At 36.5% G+C, this 20,156-nt stretch overlaps 1 protein-coding gene across 18 annotated transcripts in view; it reads right to left on the bottom strand.

Annotated features, from left to right (window-relative positions):
- Positions 1-20,156, bottom strand: part of KDM6A (lysine demethylase 6A) — a 148,815-nt gene that overhangs the window by 39,524 nt on the left and 89,135 nt on the right. For 6 of the 18 annotated variants that reach the window (XR_013774031.1, XR_013774032.1, XM_079304106.1 and 3 more), the window contains exons 7-18: positions 19,583-19,637; positions 16,845-16,879; positions 14,440-14,505; positions 13,197-13,290; positions 8,323-8,449; positions 5,697-5,795; positions 5,107-5,326; positions 4,411-4,545; positions 3,814-3,969; positions 3,060-3,155; positions 1,013-1,117; positions 27-422 (exon numbers count right to left, since the gene is read on the bottom strand). Coding sequence is in view for 16 of the 18 variants with exons in the window: in XM_079304106.1 (XP_079160232.1) it covers positions 27-422; positions 1,013-1,117; positions 3,060-3,155; positions 3,814-3,969; positions 4,411-4,545; positions 5,107-5,326; positions 5,697-5,795; positions 8,323-8,449; positions 13,197-13,290; positions 14,440-14,505; positions 16,845-16,879; positions 19,583-19,637 (1,584 nt within the window). In the remaining 2 variants the exon portion in view is untranslated. The remainder of the gene's footprint in view (positions 1-26; positions 423-1,012; positions 1,118-3,059; positions 3,156-3,813; positions 3,970-4,410; positions 4,546-5,106; positions 5,327-5,696; positions 5,796-8,322; positions 8,450-13,196; positions 13,291-14,439; positions 14,506-16,844; positions 16,880-19,582; positions 19,638-20,156) is intronic. The other 12 variants (XM_079304116.1, XM_079304107.1, XM_079304109.1 and 9 more) reach the window with 7 other exon arrangements.

Raw genomic sequence — 20,156 nt, 5'->3', positions numbered from 1 at the left:
ACCCTGTGAGCAAACACAAGCTGTACCTGAGTGGAGTTGGATAGTTGGTTTTTCCACGGCTCCTCTGCGCTGCTGGTCAGGTTTGTGCGGTTATGAGGTAGAGAGAGTGCGTTTCGCTGCAGGTAAGGCACGTTTCCATTACTTCCACTTTCTGTTATGTGATTATTGCCTATCAAAATAGTGTCTGTACTAGCCAGCGTTCTTGCTGTGCTGCAGGGAACGGGGCCTGCTGGAAAGGGTCCATTAGCCAAAGGCTGCCCGGGGCAGGCGGGACGGATTCCACGCTGAGCGACGTTAGGCACTCTGGTCAGAGCAACCTGCGGCTGCTGGCCAGAGACAGAGTTTGTAGGCAGTGATGAATCAGCTGTTGGCCCGTTAGGAATTCCAGTAGATCGTACCTGTGCAACTCCTGTTTGTCTCATCTGGTGGAACATGAACAAAGCACAACAATATTGGCTGTGGAACTGAGAAAGGAAGGGTCGTACAAGGTTTGCGTACTTTACTGCACTGGTCAGTTCCAATTTTTACTCATTTTATCTCCACAGTTGCTTTTGAGAGCCAAGATGACTGTCAGGCTCATAAAAATGCTGAGTAAATGTTAAGTAAAGCTATCAGCACACTTTTTTTGGCCCTTCAGTCTGAGTGGTTTGCTGCTGATGCTGGACAGAGGGAGACAGAAGTGACCAATGATAGGACAAGAGAAAAGCTGTTACTACAGCCAAGTATTTTTAAGCAGAACTGCTTTTAGATATGTCCACTCACTTTACTTTGAAAGTGTGGCTTGAAAACTTTTACATTAACCAGCTGCCCTATAATAAAACACAGCCAAATTTATTATGTTCCGACCACTAATACACAACTATCCTTTATTAAAAAAAAAAAAAAAAATTAACATAATGCAGCAAAGGGCACGACAACTTTGTACAGCAGAAATTCTTTGGCATTCTAGAAACCTAACAGTCTCCATTACTGACAAAAGTGTTGTAGATAAGAAAAATATTTTTGTTCTCACCTGCTGGTGTTGCTGCATCAAGACAAACTGACTCTCCAGCTGTTCCAGCATAAGTTTCTGTGCTGGATTTAGATTATTTCGGTTTGCACGCAGCTGTTCCAAGTGCTAAAAAAACAGCAGTGTGGTTCATAATCATTAAAACTGCATGGGCTTTTTAATAACTTTCTTTCATAAAATAATAAAAAGTATCCATGAAGACAAGACTTGTAAAGCTTAAAATAATCAAGATTTCTGGTGCAGACTCCAATATCTTTCCATACACTCTCTTGCAAACAAACCAATTACTAAAATGAAAGAGACTCTGTGAATTATTTGAATGTATAATTATTACTGCCACACTAAAATTAAGTGTGCTGGTACCATAAAAGAAAACTACAAGTATGTTTATATAGAATATTTATCATAATTATTTAAATTCTAACACCTTTCTGTATCGTGCTATTCTTTTATTAATATTGTGCATCAGTAAAATTGATGAATGTCAATACAAAGTGAAATAAACCTATAGGTACACATGAAAACTTCTCCTGAAAATATATTGTTAAAAAAAACCAAACAAAAACAAAACAGAAAGTTGTTTGATTCAATTAGCAAGAGCAGTATCTTAGGAGTTATGACATTGATCTTGTTTGCAACAGAAAAATGTAGTATCTATTACCAAAAATCAGATTTCTGCATTCATTTTAAAATACCCAACACCCTACATCATTCTACCAGTAAGTCTGCTCCTGCTAAGTGGTATGACTTAAAAAGCAGACAAAGAGGGTTCATGCCAAAATCCCTGGATTAACAGTACCCTCCATTCTGAATTCCCTCTGGAGGAGAGTGCAATAAATAATATATATATACATATATATGTATATGTAACATGCCATATCCATCCAGCCTTTGAGCTGCCAATTTTGAAAGGCCAATTTGAAGATACAATAAAGGCTTTTTTATTCACTCTCCTCTTGCATCATACATTTTTGGCTTTCCTTTTTATATATGCTGGAACCTTGTCAAGTTATTGCCAGCACATCCAGTCTACTGTACTCAAGAGAGGTCTACTGAGGTTCTGCTTGAGGAGGAAGTTGGATCTGGAAAAAGGTGAGACTGAAAAGGGGAAAAAGTAGTAAAATATAAAATAAGCAGAGAGAAATAATGAGAATGCCTGGAGAGAGAGAGAGAGAGAGAGAGAGAGAGAGAGGGAGAATGACTGAGGAAGAACCAAAGGGGTGGGGAGGCAGGAGAAAGAGGGAGGGAAAATTATACAGTATAATAAAGCCAATATTGTTCAGACAGAGAAACAGCTGAAGAACTGTATTGGAATTGAGGGGAACATTGCTCAGTTAATGAGAATGCTTTCTGCCTCTGCTCCCTTCTATTTCTCTCTGCATCCAAAGCATGTGCAATGCATGGGCAAAATTTTCCAGCAGGGCCTGATTTTCAGTATATGGAATTGCTGCTGAAGTTCACTGCATGCCCTAATGAACTGAAGGGACAATGAAACTTCCTGACAAAAAAACACCCTCAAAAAAGATTTCCAAATTAAAATCTAGCATTTTGTGTAATTGTGTTAGGTGACACAAAATACAGAAAAGCAGCAGCAGATTTCATTTGAGGAATTATTTTGTACAATGTGCTTATTTTTAATGCAATTTGATGCAATAAGCAACCTCGAGGAAGGGATGATATTACAACAATACTTCTTCTACACCTCTTTCAATATCCCCCACATTACAGCAAGTCACAAAACTCACTTTGCACATGAGTGTGACAATCTGCCTATGTCTTTAAAACATAAGCAAAAATAGTGACTGTATGTTCTTACTTTATAAATCACAGAATTCTGCTTCTGCTAGAGATCATTTAGTTTACTACTACATTATATAGAGAGGCCACAAATATTAGAAGAACTTGAACTACATCCCGGGAATTATTTGGGAAGTATTTTACACTGCATTTCAGCAATGTGAAACTAGAAAATGTCCCAGGTTTATTTTCTTAAAAGGAAGAAGGAAAGAAACAAAACATTTAACAGTTTCTGAAGATCTCCCATACGTACCTGTAATTTTTGTGGTGTCAAGCACCAAGAATGAATTTGTTGCTGTACAGGAGGATGTGACACTGTATGGCCACTGCTCCAAACATCTGAAGTATTCTGAGAGAAAATATTACATTAAAATGTGTGACTATCAAAGGGTCAACATAATTTCTTTTACTATCTAGATGTTATCTAATTTATGAAAGAACTAATAACTAATATTTCAAGAATAATAATATAAAACTATATAATAGTAAGAATGTACTGAATTAACCAAGTCTCATTCTACCATTCCCAACAGTATCAAGTAGTCTGAGGAAAAACTTAATAATACCTAATACCATAAGGAGAAACAAACAAATCAAATTATGCAATAACTTAAATACATGCTACTTAAAAAACTGAATACTTTATCTACTGTAACACTATTACATGATGATGAAACACTTGAATTCTAAATATAAGCAAAGGCAATAGACAGGATGACATGATTGTCTCCCTCTCAATCATCAGACTACAATTGTACTTTTTCACTGACACAGCTACAACTGCAGTATAGTGCCACCAATCTGCACTGCCCTTATGCACCTCCTGTCTGAGCTGAAATCTGATTAAACACACCACTGAAAAATGTTTTTTAAAATTTCTAAAAACATTCCCCACCTTGATGCCAAAGGATTTAAATTTACAGCACAAATTCTGTGCATGCTGCATCATTTCAAAGCATATTTCCATATAATTTTGGCAGGGGGCTCTAGTTCATTGGGATATATACCTTTGTTGGACTAGATGTTCTTTTCCTCTTGGCAGGACTGGTCAGGTCATCTACTTGGCTAGAAGGAATCATGTGTAGTGGCAAGGATTGCTGTGAAATTGGTGTTTGAGTGAGGCCTAGTACAGGTTCAGTATTTGGATGATGAGGTTTACAAGCCTAAGAATCACAGAAGGAAGACAAAAATATGGTTCTATATATTCTTAATGCTTTCCTTTCAATTTTATAATTTTAACAGCCCACATACATTAAAAGGGCCGAGTAGATATTCTGAAGCTGATCTCAATAACTGAAAAATCAGTTTCCATATGGTCATCAATGGAGGAATGTGTACCTTTCACGGGATTATTAAACCACTGCAGCATTTCTATTTAAGATGAAATCTTTTAAAATCATGAAAATCCACAAAGGTTCTAAATTGGTACCCCCATATTTCTCCCACATTATAGGGAGCTCCTTGATCTAATATCCCTCTGCAAATAAATCAAAGGCTTCTTTTAATAAAAGCCAATCCTGTGCTCAATAAAATAAGCTTGACCACTACAGATTGTAAAGAACCCTTAAAGCTGGGCACCTGCAGAACATAACCCAACTTCTCACCTGCTGTGCTGTGTTCATGGCACCCTGCCTGGAGGTAAGCTCTGCGGGGATTGGTAGGCTCCATGCCTCCTCAATACTAGGAAGTAATTTAGTTTTATTCTGTAGACTACCTTGTGGAAGGTTACACAACTGAGCCTAGGAAAAATTATGTAAAAAGCAAATTTAACACAAGCCTACTTTAGTAAGAGCAAGTCCATGAAATCTTCCTAAATGCTGTAGCTAATTATGTTTTAAAGAGAGGATAGATTTAAAATTTTGGGGTTTAGAAAGGTGCTAGGTAAAAAGAGGGTAACCAGAATATAAACCTTTGTGAGAATCAGAACAAAGATGAGCTCTGGATTCAGAGGTCTCATAATTCCTTTTTTCTGAAATTGCAAACAAGAGTGAAAGATAGTGTGTTGCGTAATCTCACTATATGTTATGAGAACTTAAAAATGTAGACAAATACAAAGAAAAAAGCAAAATGATGTAAAACAGTATGCTTTGATTAAATGTGCAAAATAGGGTTTATAAGGAATTAAGTTCCACTTAAAAATGAAGAAATAAAATATTACAGGCTATGATATGCTTACAGTACACATGAGAACAGGTTAAACACACCACAAACAACTGCAAGTTAAACTCCTGTGTGACTTCTCCCCTCCCCTCTGCTGTGTGTTTGAAGAGCTTTTCCCCTGCTTAAAACATTAGTTTTACCTGTAAATACTTTATCCGTGCTGCAAGTGCAGAGGTATTACTACAATTTTTGCTCCTAGTTGCATTTAAGTAGCATTTAATGGCATCCTGAGGCTGGTTGCAGGACTCATAGAGTGTGCCTAGGTCCATCCAGGCTGCAGCATGGCCATGGTCCAATTGTACAGCACAGATATAGGCCTGTAAAGCATCCATAGGCTGATTTTGCTGTTGGTACAGCACACTGAATAGAAAGATTAGTGAAGTTGAGAATTAATAACAAAGTCAAGACAAAAGCAACTCAAATATACACATCCCTCCCCAGCCCTTTAATAAATCTTGGTATTATATAAACTATAGTTATAAGAAGAAATGCAAAAAACTTTAATATACAAAATTCATGTACATAACATATTCAGTATTTTAAAACACTGAGGCAGCAAATATCAATTCATTTTTTAAACTTCAAATCAGACAAGTCTGATAACATGGGTCTATAAATAAAAAAGACTTTAAAGTCCCTCTGAGTTCACAAAAAGAGTTAAAAAGCTAATATTCTTTATATATATCTAAGCATGGAATTATTTCATTGTATAACCCTGTATCATCCTTACCCTATTGAACACCATGTATCTGCACTTGCTTCTGATTTATCAATCGATTGCCTATAAGATACAAAGGCATCCTGAACTTTCCCAATACTTGAATAGCACCTGGGAAAAGAAAGAAAGAACTTTGGTAGTATTTATAGACGGTAATCACTGGCTTACCAAAACTCATCTGATAAATGATAAGTCATGCAAATGCACACTCAACATTTGCTGTTTCTGCATGCCAGGCACAAGCAGACTCAAACATTTCAACATGTATTACTAATTATTTATTTAAGCACCCCAAAATTACTCAAACCCTGGATTACTACATTTGCAAGGAAAACAGTCATCCCACATTTGATAGACATGCATTTCTTGCACTTGTGATACCTTATCAGCCAAAAAAACCCAGTATTTATCTACAGATAGCATTACAGTGGAACAATTAAGTTACCTATTTCATCAAACAAATGGTTATAAAACTTAATGTTCTACAAAACAGAATTGTTGAGAGATACTGACCAACTCAACCAGGATGGTCCCTGACTGCCTGGGAGGCTCATGTGCATTTCTTGCATCTCAATTACATTTAAGTAACAAACAAACCAGTTACTTGTAATGCAAATTCTGTAAAAGGTTGTGAGATTCTGTAGTTTTTTATATGTTTTACTTTAATTCCTCATGTACAAATTCAAAGGTATTTTTGCACTAAAGAGAACTACAATTATACCACAGGGAACAATACCTACAGTTCTAAAATTAAAAGCTCTGAATAAAATCAAGATCAAATATCCATTTATATGTATTTAGTAGTTTAATCAACAATAACTGTGTCCTGTGCTGCTTGTAACAACTTTCCCTGTTGGAAAAAGAACTGACAACTTTCAAAACACATAAATAACAGCAGAAAATTTATTCTAGTAAGTAGTAAAAAACAAGCAGAACAGTACAGGCAAAGGTTTGTCAAACATGCTACATGCACTCGAATTTCTAATATTTTTGAAGCTCACTAGGAAAGGAATACAATAAAATACTGCTTTACTTTGCCTAAAATAATCCATTAATTCTGAATACAGTGTTTCAGATTGTTTTAATGATAATCTAACCCAATGTCCAACAGACATGTTTCACTCTTCCTGTGTAACACACACATAAAGCCTCTCATTAGGGTAGCATTAATATTAAGCCCCCAAAAAATTTTGGCAGATGGAGTTTTTTCCAGTGGGAGAGAAGGGAAATGGTGATGTACTTTGAAAGATTGCTTTAAACAACTTATTGTGTGATTTGGACAACCAGCAGAGAAAGGAACAGCACAAGGGAATGCATGAAGAGGGAAAAAAGAGTGAATTCACAGCCCCACAACCCTGTTCTCCTCCTGCCAGTGTGGACTGGAAAAATGGGGCACAGAAACACTTTTTCTCTAGTCCTCCTTCTAGAGCAAAACAGATGCTCCCACAAAATTTTCCACCCCATTTTCTGAATTCTCCCCCTTGTCTGCAGAGTTCTAAACTTCACCCTGACCACCTGAGAGCAGAGCAGAGCAGGTGTGGGGGAACTCCAGCTCTGTCCTCCTGCCTGAGAACTCAAGACAGGAGCTGCTCAAGGCACCCAGAATGGGACTACTGAAGAAAAAACAGGATTTCAGCCCAGTGGAAGACAAGATGCACAAGATGATCCCTGGCTCATTTTCCCTCTCCCCTCCACACCTGCCCTGCCCACTCAGAGCTGGCTGGAAATCACAAATCACTGTCTTACAGGAACAGCTGGAGAAATATTAGGATAAAAGAAAAAACCAAAAATAGGTTCCAGCTGTATGTGACCAGAATCTTCAAGAATGTCAGCTGGAAGACACTGAGGTTAGGATACTAATTTTATTTTTGCCTCATTCTGTTTAAATGCATTCCTCAACAGAACGGATGTGTTCACATATGGACTTGAATTGCACTCAAAGCTTTCTCCAAAACCTGAGTATTTCAATAGTTACTGCTGGCTTAGTTGAAGAACTCAATTTTCATAAAAAGGAAACCACAAAAACTCATCAAATTTGTATGATTCACATCTGAGAATGCTATTTTTCAAGTAAAATATACTGTCAAAGGCTACAAAATTAATTGAACACTTAAATAGACATTAGAATGGATCAGTCTGAGCTATACATTGCTGTGTATGCCCTTTAAAAATGGATGTCTGCCTAGGAAAATATTTGTATTTCAGTACAAAAATTGACATCAGAAGGGAGATTCTGAGAAAATAAAGAGAGAAAGAATTATGAAAAAGGTATGAAGAAAAGTAACAACAGTCACAGAGGATTTACAAAAAAGAGGGAGAGAAACAGGTAAAAAACCAGGCTGGATATACATATATGTAAATGTGTAGACTGAATAATAACTACCAAAAAAAAGCAGGGCCACTTGGGTAACATACTTCATTTCAACTTCTAATCTTTATTCACCCCAAATCTGTTAGCACTTTGTCTTTTCATGCACTTCCCAGAAAAACTAAAGACTTCAGTAGATATATACATACTTTGCCTTCATTTTTCCTCTGACAGGATTAAGAAGAAAAACAGTGTAAGGTACTCACAATAATGAGTATCCTCAAAAAAATTCACCAATATATTTACAGTGTCCATAAAGTATTTTCTCACCTTCCAAGGAAATACCAGGATTGACCAGAATTTGGATCTGCTTCTAGAGATTTCTGGAGATACTGTATAGCATAGCTTTCCTTGGTTGCCTTGTCTCCAAGCTGATCCACGGTGTGATGCATCCAGCCTACAAAAACAATCCACAAATGGGAGAAGTGAAATTCCCCAAGACCATTTAATACTCCTGGCACAACTTTGTAGCATTGGTGTCTCTTCAAAAATAAGAATATCAAGCAATATATATACATATACTTATACATACACTACAAAGTTTTAAAAACTTTTAGAAGTTCTATACTAAAATTACAGGACAAAAAAGACCCAAAGTTAAAATTACTTTTAAGTAGTTTTAAAGCATTTTTTGGGTTTAAATCATTTTCTAAGAGATTAGGAGCACAATTATGAACAGCTCAAAATTCTACTATAAAAGTGAGTGTTAACTCTTTCCTCCTCTAAACACAGATACTCTCCCTGACATTGTGAAAAATGCCACCATTCTCCCTGTCACAGACAGCAATTATGTTTTTTATACACACATACATTCAGATATATAACATGTGTACATTTACATATTACACTCTTTACTCTTTTTCTTTTAAATCCTTGTATTTGTCCCATATCTACATTTGGACTGAGAAATTTTGCATCTCCATCTGAATCTTTCTTACACTGTCATTTCCTCCTCATTAATAGAATGCACTTTCCATTCACCTTGACAAATGCCATCACCTCTCATCTACATAACAAATTCATCTAACCACACGTCATATTCTTTCAAATGCCTTTTCTTCTTTCATTACATTAGACAAATTATGCATCCCCACTTTAAAGGCCTCCCACAACCCATCCTCCCCAATGATATTTTACATGCTATTAAAACCCATCTCTGCTCTAGCACTGATGCAAGGCTTGGTTACCACTTCAAACAAAAAAAACACCTTCATCACCTTCTCCAGCTGCTCCTCATCTGCCTCTATGCTCAGATGGAATTCCTTCCAGCAGCCACAAAACCATCTCACTGCTGTTCATACAAGGAGCACAAACAAGAAATATTCTGTGGCCAGCAGCTGGCTTGCTGAAATCACTGCATTCCACAGTGCTCAGCAAGGTCTTGCTGTCTGCTCAATAGCCATGTATTTGTCTGAACAAACCAATGCTTTGCAGAAAACATTTGTAAAATCTAAGATGTGACAAAAAACTCTCCCTGTCACACCCATAAGCAGCCCCTTGTGGAACATAATGACATTGATATCATGAACCACCAAGGTTTGTATAAAGTTCTGGTTAATGACAGAGTTGAGCACACACCTGAACTGCCTGTTCATTTAAAACCTCTGAGAGCTAAACTTTCAGCACTCTATAAATTTGTGCTTTTTGATAAAGTCTAACTACACAGCCAGGGAAGACTGAGAAAAATGATGAGTATTTGCAGGCTCACCTCAACCTCTGGATTAAACTTTCCTTTATGATTTTTATTCTACCTGTTCTATATTGCTCATTTTCTTATCTCATGGGCTCTCACTTGTTAACAGACACCACACTTCTGCAAATGGAATGAAAACTTCCAAACTTTAACAAAGGCAGTTGAAAACAAAATCACTGAAGCTACTGAAGAACATTTGCCTGAGGTGGTCTAAGAAATACCACTTGGAAATTGTGGTCACAAGCAGAAGTTTGAATATTCCATGGACTGCACGAAATGTCAGGCAAGGAGTCAAGTAGTTACAGTGCTGAAAAAAGTATTTTATATCTTGACTGAAAATCAATCAAGTAAAAAAATCTACAAATTGGGGAAAAAAAAAAAAGAAGATAAAACACCCCAGTGATTTTTGCAGTCATATATCACAATTTTGGGTCATCACATTAATAAACAAGCTATGATTTTGATTCAAATCCCAAGTCTCTAAAATTCTACAGCATACAAAAAATGCTCATGCTTTAAGAAAAAAATGGCTTCTCTGAGGTTGGTTATTGGAATTCACCTGAGTAACAGTACATTGAGATATATGTTCCAGACAAAGCCTGAGATTAAGATAATAGTTCAAGGATTATGAACATGGGTAAAAGAAGACATTAAACAATTTCCACTATCTTTAGAAATGCTGTGTGCCTGTTTTCTGTTTCATCAGGACCCTGCTGGATTGAAAGATAACATGATGTATCTTTGTGAGATCTTTACTGAGGTTCACTGATAAAAAAAAAAAAAGAGTCTATTTGTAGAAGACAGAAATGAGAACCAGCAATCCCTATCTGGTTTCTCTGCTGAAATAAGGGTTGCCTCCCAATTTTATCTTCCTGCACAGGGAGTTGAAAAAGGCAGAAAGCAAGAAAGGGAGAGCAAACAGAAGTTTTCCACTAGACTAGCACAGGCAGAGGAAACTGGATCTGTTCTTGAGCATAAAATGAAGAATGTACATAAAGAAGATGAGGAAAACCCCTAAGGTGTGCAGTTTCCATCTGCAAAACCTATCTCCAATTCTCAACCAGCATAACCACTATTTTTCCACTGCTGGGACACTCTTAATATGATAAACCAAACCACACACCTTGTCCATACTTCACAAATATTCCATGTTTTTTTTGCAGATCTGCAATCTCATTCAAAACAAATTTGGAACCAATCCATCTGAAGTGCTAGCCTAGCTCTTGAGTTTTTTTTTTCATGCTTATCAATCATTCTCACACTTGAACTGGTGGCAATCATTTCTTTAGTAAATGTGAGTGTCTCTGAAAACATGAACTTCTTCCCCATTTTAGCACCTCAGATGCCTCATCCCATTACACAGACACCATCAAGGAATGCCCCAGCCAAAATTCACTTTAGAGAACTTTAGGAACTCTAAGCAGATGCTTATGTTGTTCTTACACTCTTCCTTATGAAACAGCTGAGTACAACTGGAAAAAGCACAGTGGGACAGATTTGATCTTCAGTCTCATTAATTTAATGTCATTTTGGGCAAAGTGGTGAAAAGAATTGTCTGGAAAGCAAATGAAACAGCAAAGAGAAGGAAGGAACAACCTGTACAGATCTTACTGTGATGTCTACCTGAACCAGTCAGCATTCATCAGTTCAACTGGATTTGTGTTTATCTGGGAATCACAGGGGTCTCCTCCACAATCACAGCTTTGAAAAGCAGCAACAGGAGCAAAGATTTTGGTAATTCTCTCACAAGATATCTGAACTTGCTTAAATTCCAATCTGGCTCACTAAACATTAACTAGCAAAGGAAAATAAACAAAGCTATTTTCAAACTGATTTTTTTCTGTAAAAGTGAAAAAAAAATAGTTCAATATACAAATACAAATATGTTTTGACTGGGTTTTGCAAGTAGCATTCTGGCAGATGGCAGGTATTTTCTATTATTTTTTCTAAGCAGCAGTGCACCACCCGGGCTGTGCTTCCTGAGGAGGTGTTTTTATTACCAGCTGCTAAAGACTAAATCTGTGATAAACACCAGACTCTGACAAATACCACTGTTAACAGAGAGGAGCAAAGGAAAAGGCATTATTCCTTCAATGTTCCAGTTAAGACCACTCTATCCCTTTCCCCACATAGAAGCCACCCACACAACAAAACTGGGTGACCTATGCTGATTGAATAAAGAGAGTTAATCCAGTTTTCAGACAGCAGACAATTCTCAAAGTCACTGCTCTTACTGCTAGCACAGAGACCTGTGGCAGGATTTCATGAATGCAACCATGTGCCTATGCTTCTATTGTGGCAACATACATCAAACAGAGATGAAAAAGAGCTGGTCAGCTCTTTTGAGAAGCCTGTCTTCCACTGACCAGATGCACAGCCTTTCTGGATGAAACTGCTGACAGTTTATACTAGGTGACATAATACCAAGCTAAAAAAAAAAAAATAAATCAAAGGGCTTACTGAGATGTAAGCAACACTGTCCAGTGACAGCAAAAAGAGCAACACCCAGAGTCCTGCAGCAAACTCCTCCAGCAGTTTCACTTGTGATTTCACAGAGATGACTCAAAATTAGCCCACTGATTTTGACATTTTGTCACAGAGCACTAATTATCCCACTCCAAATCCACACACAACCTGCATCACAGAAAAGGAAAGCACTGTGGCCATAACTTAATGCCAGTTACAAATCTGAGTTAAATGACCACTATGTAAAGAGGGAAATAAAAATAAAAATGGGCATAAGCAGGCTAAATTAATATTCAGAATAATAAATTAGATGAAGAACATGGAGGAGGTGAATGAAGAAGTTCTGTAGTGTGTTGAACAATTTTAGCAAAATATTCTGGAAATACTTTTATATGGTAGAGAGGACAAAATCATTTTATTCTACCCACTTTTTAGAAATTCTTGTCTAAAATTATTTATCAGCTTTCTATAACATGAAAAATTACAATTAAAAAAAAATTCCTTTTCACTTTTTATCTGTTTTTTTTAATGGAACCTGATGATAAACCTTTTAGTCACAGAAACTGGTTTTCATTACACAGAGAGAAAGAAAAGGTAAATTTTTCAGCTGCCATGTTCTTCTAGTCTGACACAGAGTATTTAGGTTTACTGCATTTTTCCTGGCAATTTTCAAGGGACATTAACAGAGGCATAACAGAGAACACAGAATTCAACTGCTACCCTCTTTCTCTGAAAGACCATCCTCTCACTGCCCAAAATCTAACACACAAGAGCTTTTTAATTTTCTAAGTTTAACAAAAATATTTTCCTCCTCTCTTATTTTACTTGATTATCTACTGCTACATGTTCTATTTGGGTGAAAATCTCACGTACCATGTGCAGTGTATCTAAGACTTGCTTTGGAAATGGAGCCTTAAAAAACACTGCTGAAGGCAAAGATGGCAAAAACAAAACACAGAGGAAAAGAGAAGTTCATTTTACATACCTAACTGCTGTAAGACAGTTGCTTTTACTTGTGCAGGAAGGTTTTCGATCTGCAAAAGCTGTTCATAAGCTTCCTTTGCAGAGTGATACTTTCTCTGCAAAAGGAAAAAAGTAAATGGATTAATCATAGAGCTTACAACAGATCACCAACAGCAACGATTTCACAGCACTGACAGCACACAAACACATTGACAAAAAAATTCTAATTTTTTTTTTTTTTTTTGCATACAGTGCATATGAAAGCTTTAATGAGTGATGTATATATAGTGTTAGAGAATAACTTCCATAAATATAGTATTTAATAGAAACTGGTTACTTAAAATAATTGAGGGAAATTTGCTAATTATTAAATTTTGTCAACTCTTCATACATGCATTATGCCTCTTACACTACAATGAATATTCTGCTTTTAAGAGGAATACTAGAATGTTAATCTACATCTAAGAAAACCCCACACAAATTCCTCCCAGGAAATTTGTGACAAAAACAAAGATCATCAGGAATTGGTGGCTGGTATCATTTTGTCTCTTTCCTTCCCTTGGTATATTTGAACTGCCTCTTTCATATTTTTTGTCCTGGTAAGAGTCTGACCACAGGTAGAATTAAAAGGTTTATGCTTAGATAATGAAGGTACAACATCTTATTATCTGCTGTGTAGTTTAGGTGTGCCTAGAGTCTGGAAACACTCAATTTTCAATTCCATACAGAAACAGGTGGTGGTACAGAAAACACATTTCCAGGTTAGGACTGGTGCTTTATTGACTTCTGTCAACTGTATGAGCTGTTTTGTGCATATTAAAGGTTAAGACTTCTAAGTAATTATTTGATGAATTATTTGGTAATAATGTCAGCATTTATCTTTGCATTACCTAACAGTAGTTGCTTAAAAGTAAATATATTTTAAATGCTCAACTGTTCTGTGCCTTCTCTTCCACAAATATGCTTTTAGATAATTCAACATTAGACTTTATTCTGGCAAACAGATGAAAAGTACATTAAAATAAATGGGGCCACCTAAATGCAAATGACTCTGGTTTGATTACACTTGTTTTAAGCAAGGAGTACACAGTAATCAGTATTGGTGCTTTCAAGGGACAACTGGGAAGAAAGCCCTAAACAATTAAATACCTACTAGAATTTAAAAATGTTATCAAGTTCTTGAAATCTCAAAATCACAAAAGACAACTGATGATTTAAAAACCTTATTCTAGTCAGGAAGAAAAATTAAAGCAGCAATTACATACTTTCAAATGGAACAAGGGGAAGTTGGTAGAAAAGATTTTTAATTGGTGTTCATGAAATGCAGACAACTGGTAAGAAAACAAATAATATAAATAAATAAAATATCCATGTCCAGCAAAAGAAAAACAATCAGGAAAATATTTTAAATTTAGCATTGGGAACAAAATTTGTAGTTTATGACTATGAATGTTAAGGAAATGAAGGGAAGTTCACTGTAGAGCATGATAGCAGAGGCAGCAATCCAGATGTCAAATTAGGTAAATATTAGTGCCTAATAGTCACACTTTGAAAAATATGTTTACAGACTCATGGGGTTTCAGAAAGGCCTTTTAAAATAGAGCATGTTTTCCAGACCTAGAGTATTTTTTACTTTTGTTATTTGTGGTTGCATTTACCCTTTAGAAATCTCATCACCTATATGCCTAACAAAATCTGTCATAATGTTTACACTTGATTTTATTTCATGGAATCAGAATGGTTTGGGTTGGAAAGTACCTAAAAGATCATCTAATTCCAACCTCCTGCCATGGGCAGGGACACTTTTCACTAGATGGGGTGGCTCAGAGCTGTCTGACCTGGCCATGGACAATTCCAGGGAAAGAACATCCACAGCTTCACTGGACAACCTGTCCAGGCCCTCACCACCCTCACAGGGAAGAACTTTACATCTCCATGCTAATTCCAAAGTCCTTGGTGTTTGGCTGCACCATGAATGATCTTAGAAGTGGAAAATGGAAGGAGAGCCCAATCCAGCATCTTTCTTTAGATACTGTACAAGCCATCTCACTTCCAGAGGTGAAATACTAGAAACCAGCAATTAACACCATAAAAACCACTGCTAATTCTCATCAGCACCAGGCTGGTCTATTGTCCAGAGCCTGGCAATCCACCATTTAAAGTGCAGTACTGTGGTACTTAATTAAGGAATGAATTAACTCTTTCATTAATATTAATAAAGAGAGTAGATAATTTTCAAGTATATGGAGGGGTTCAAAAGACTGTTTCACTGTGTCCTGTAAAAGAAACTGAGCAACCAGCCTGTCTCCAAAACCTCTCCAGTTGTGTCAGAGGTAATATCCAGATGAAGCCAGGACTCTTTTGGTTGCCAGTCTGTCAAATTCCAGAAAACAAGATACCCCTCCCAGCCAGAACTGTGAGAGAAACCAAGCCCAAGAGCAGAATGCACCAAAACATTTTTGCTCTGACTTGCATTTAAACTAAGTTCCTGCTGCCTGTAGCTGCCAGCCAGAAAGCACAGCTGAAACACAGCTACCACTGGCCTCACACTCACACAGGACACCTGGCAGGGTGACCTGGGGTGTTTAACTTCTTTCTGATCTGCTGGAGCAAAACAGAACTGATGTGCTGAATGGAATCTGCATGGTGGCCAAGTGAGAACCACAACAATCCAAGAAGTTGCTTAATGGTGTGTTGGGATGGGAGATTTCTGTCCTGTCATATGACTTTGCACCAAAAGCATTCAAAAGAAAAATACTCTGTTTATCAGATTTCTATCTTTTATTTATATAGAAATACTTCAGGCCATTTTTCAATGTGCCATCAAAAGACAGCACTTACTTTCTAACTGACTGAAAATACAGTTTATGTCTGTCATCCATTTCATTTATAACAGGTTTTGTTTTCATGCCACATCCCTTCCTCAGTTATATGATACCTATAAAATGTGGCAAAGGGGCACAACATCTACATAATGTAACCAGTCAGTCAAATCTCAAATACACCATAGCTATCTCAGTAGCCACTTGGTTTCAATTTATTTATATTCTGGAAGCTCAGGAAGTGTTCTGTAATTTCCCAAAAGATTCACCTGAAAAGCTCTGTGGTAGGATTTGACACAGAATTAGTATCACAGCTTTATTTGCTGTTCACTGTAGATCCCTATTGCCACATGAATCAATTTAATTTGAAAGTTTAAAAACTTTTAAAATTGTACTTAAATTTGGAAATTTCGCACTAAATATACAACATACTTTAAAGGCACATGGGCAACTGCTTGGAATTGATTCTGTGTGTGTATATGAGAAATAATATGAATATATATATATAAGAATTGAGAAACTTCACATTTTTTAATCTACATATAACCTTTTAAATATAAATAAAATTTCAAAAACCATTTTCCTGAATGCCTTATTTTGGGATTTGTTTTTTGCACTCAAACTGGGACATTAGTCAATATATGTTTATTAAGATACCTATTCCATTTTATAGCATGACACTCCACACACAAAATATTTTTAATTTAGCCAAGGCAAATCAAGTTTCTTGAGTGAGTCAAGACTTCAGTCTGACTTTACCAAAGCATCTATAACTGAATTCCACAGACTGATTACATCACACAGTTTGAAACTCAACCACACTTTATGAAAATGAGCTTAAAGCTTACCTGGATTTCATATAAGTGGGCAATGTGAAACTGAACTGTAAGAGTGGGAAAATCAAAATTATTAGTTTTAATAAACAACAGCAATTACAGCATTTTGAAGTGAGGGATAAACAACTTTCAAATTCATCAACACAAACCCAGACAAATTTCATTCTGAAGATACTAAATGGGTATTTTTTAACATTGACATTTTACACTTAATATGCCAAACCTGACAGAAAATGAATATCCTAACAAAGCACAAAACCTGCCAACAGATATTGAGAAAAGCAGCCCATGGATTTTATTTGTATTCTGAAACAGAGAGTCCATTAACCTTTCAGCACACTTAGCAATAAAATCTCTTGAAGCTGAGGTAAGAGAACACAGGTAGTATTTTCTGTACATAACCAAGCTAGAAATAAACATTTTCATTTAGCTGCCAAGAAACAGTCTAGAGCTGAGTTCCAGAACATTATGTTACACACTGCTAGTTTTATATGGGATCTTAAAATTAGGTGGTTTTTACTCCTTTTTAGGAATTGTCTTTCTCTTGTTAAACTGAGCCAGAAGTGTTAACTCCAGGTAATAGTCTGATTGTTACTGTTAAGTATTTTCAATTCCTCATACAAATTGTCCAGAATGCCATAATACTACCAGCAGCCTGTGCAGGCAAGAAGATCGCTGGCTGGAGAAAGAAAAATGAAGTTGCTGAGGAATAAATGCAGAGGGAAAATTACCCTTATGCAGCTCAAATCATGACAGAAATGACCTGAGAACTGCTAACCTGGACTATCCATGGACTGGTAAAGCTAATTGAGATGAATGCAATCCTCATTCTGCTTTGATGAGGAAAAAAAAGTTCCTTTGAGACAGATTTTGCTCTATGTTCATGAGGATTACAAGTAAGAAAATACCTGTGTTTGAGCCAAGCTCAATTTATTTCAATTACACAGATTTCTCTCCCTTGAAGCTACAAAATAGTGTGACACCAAATTACCATACATACAGGTAATATGGAGTTCAGGGTTTCATGCTGGGTCATAAGGGAGGGAAAAAAATCTCCCTTTGTGCACTGCTTTGTCCTCCACTATAAAGAAGGAAGCTGAGTGCACTTTGGAAACCAGGTCAGAATGAAATGCATCATCTAAAATTTTAATAAACTTTTTGTGCTCCTTGCTAAAGAGGACATAACACATCCATTATGTTCACTGCATCATCAAACTTCACTTTGTACTGATGAAAGAAAAGCTCTGCTTTTGTTTTAGAGTTCATTATCTAAAAAATCTCCCTCTGTATTTTTTCCCCTCCTAACAAAACCCTTTCAGTGTGAAGCACCAAAATGAAGTGATGCCTTGGAGGGGAAAGGAAAATTAAAGGTGTCAGATTAGAGACTGCCTAGATGGGAAGAAGAGATGCTCAGTACTCTAACATTTCTGCTGGGAACACACTCAGTGTAATGCTGCTACTCACCCAGCCCTTAGAAATGCAAGGGGGAGGATTAAATGGAGCATTTAGTGAGGGTACCCAACACCCTGGGGCAGAGGGTTCAGTTCTCCTTTCTGGACCAGCATCTCTGACCAAGCCCCTCTTCACCCTCATCCTTTGGGTTTATCAGGCACTGAAGCCTCTGAATGGGGCAAACCCTCTACACAAATCTGGGGGCAGAGGAGACTGGAGGGGAAGGGTTAGGAAAACCTCACAGAAATTCAGAGATTTAGTGAAAACTGATAAAGTTAGTGAGAAAGAATATGAACAAACACAAAACACAATAAAGAATCACATGTCTGGTAGAAAAGCAATAAAAGCCTATTTACTCAGGGAGAATTCTGCAAATTTTTACAAAATTATCTGTGTCTGCTGCTGCTAAGTGGCAAAGCTTTGAAGATGGCCTTGAAGCACAGCTGGCTCCTTGATCCAGCCAGTGGTTTCAGCCACGGGAACAGACTCCCTTTCACTGCCTTGCTGATACAATATCCACAATTCCATCCAGTTTTTAAACAAGCACTTTTAAATATTTTATCCAATGCCTCTGAAGTGAGACTTGAGAGGTAACTTAAGCTCAACATGAAGGTGCCTTAAAAACTGGAGGAATAATTTTTTTCACAACTCTCAGCCTTTTAATTCTTACAGAATCCTGAACACAAAGAAACACACATTTATTCTTGCATACAATTCCACTATGGGTAAATTACTGCAGGACACTGTTACAGCCTACAGTACACCCTGCCTATGATAAATCCCACTGCACTAAAGATTAACATGTTCAAATGCAGACTAATATATAGCTGACATTAAAAAAAAAAAAAAAATCAAGCATGCAGTTTAAATTCTTATTTCTACAGTAAGATTGATGCTGAATTTTGGATCTCTAAATTTAAATTGCATGAAAATAGTCACTGAAAATTTATAGATTATCAAGGTTTTAAATAATTGCTATTAAATGTCTGCCATAGCACAAGCATGAGGTTTATAAATAAATAAAAAGCAGTCAAATAATAAATTTCCTCTAGAACTCAAGTCTTCAGAGTAATGAATAAGCTAAGTCTCAATTTCTACTTATTCCATTTACTAAAACAATCCACAATTCCACTGGAACATCTATCTCTACTGAGAGAGGGAGACAGGTTTTGTAGTCTCCCTCTCTCAGCACCAATTCTTCTGATTTTGAAGATCTGGTTCATTAAAAATTCATACAGTTGTGAGCATTAATACTTAAAAGAAATCCACAACAAAATAAATACTTATTGGTTACTTACTTTCAGCGTTAGACAAAGTGCAGGGATTGCAGTCAATCAAAGCTAACTGAAAATGCTGGAAAGAAAAAAGAATTATTTGCTTTTCAAATAAAGTAGTACTAGCACTTGGGCAAACTACTAAGAGTAAATCAATTTTGTACTTGAAAATCAATACCACATTTTACCATGTGTCTTAAAAAATATATATTTCAATTTCTGTTCAACTGCTTACTAGAGGAAAGTAAATTTTTTTTATTGCAAACATTTCAATGCTTCTAGTAATGTAAGATGGCAACAGATCTTCACAAAACAACTGGGCTGCATCTGAAAGGATGAAGGCATCAAAATGAATGGTCAAAATTGGAATATCAAGTTTTTATATACACAGCTGGGACTGCAGACACAGCAGCTCACAGCTTTATGCACTCAATCCATCTAGAAAAACAGAACACTCTCCCTACAAACTGAGTGATCTTTACTTTTAAAAAAATTGAACTCTTGTCAAAAAATTATTTAATACATTAAAACATTAAGTTCATAAGGAGTTCATAAGTTCTCACAGCGTCTGTTTAATTTTAATCATTGTTCTTCAAGG

Source organism: Erithacus rubecula (assembly GCF_903797595.1).
Source record: "Erithacus rubecula genome assembly, chromosome: 1".
Lineage (NCBI taxonomy): Eukaryota > Metazoa > Chordata > Aves > Passeriformes > Muscicapidae > Erithacus > Erithacus rubecula.
The sequence above is the reverse complement of the archived record's forward strand: the minus strand, read 5'-3'. Positions and strand labels throughout refer to the sequence as shown.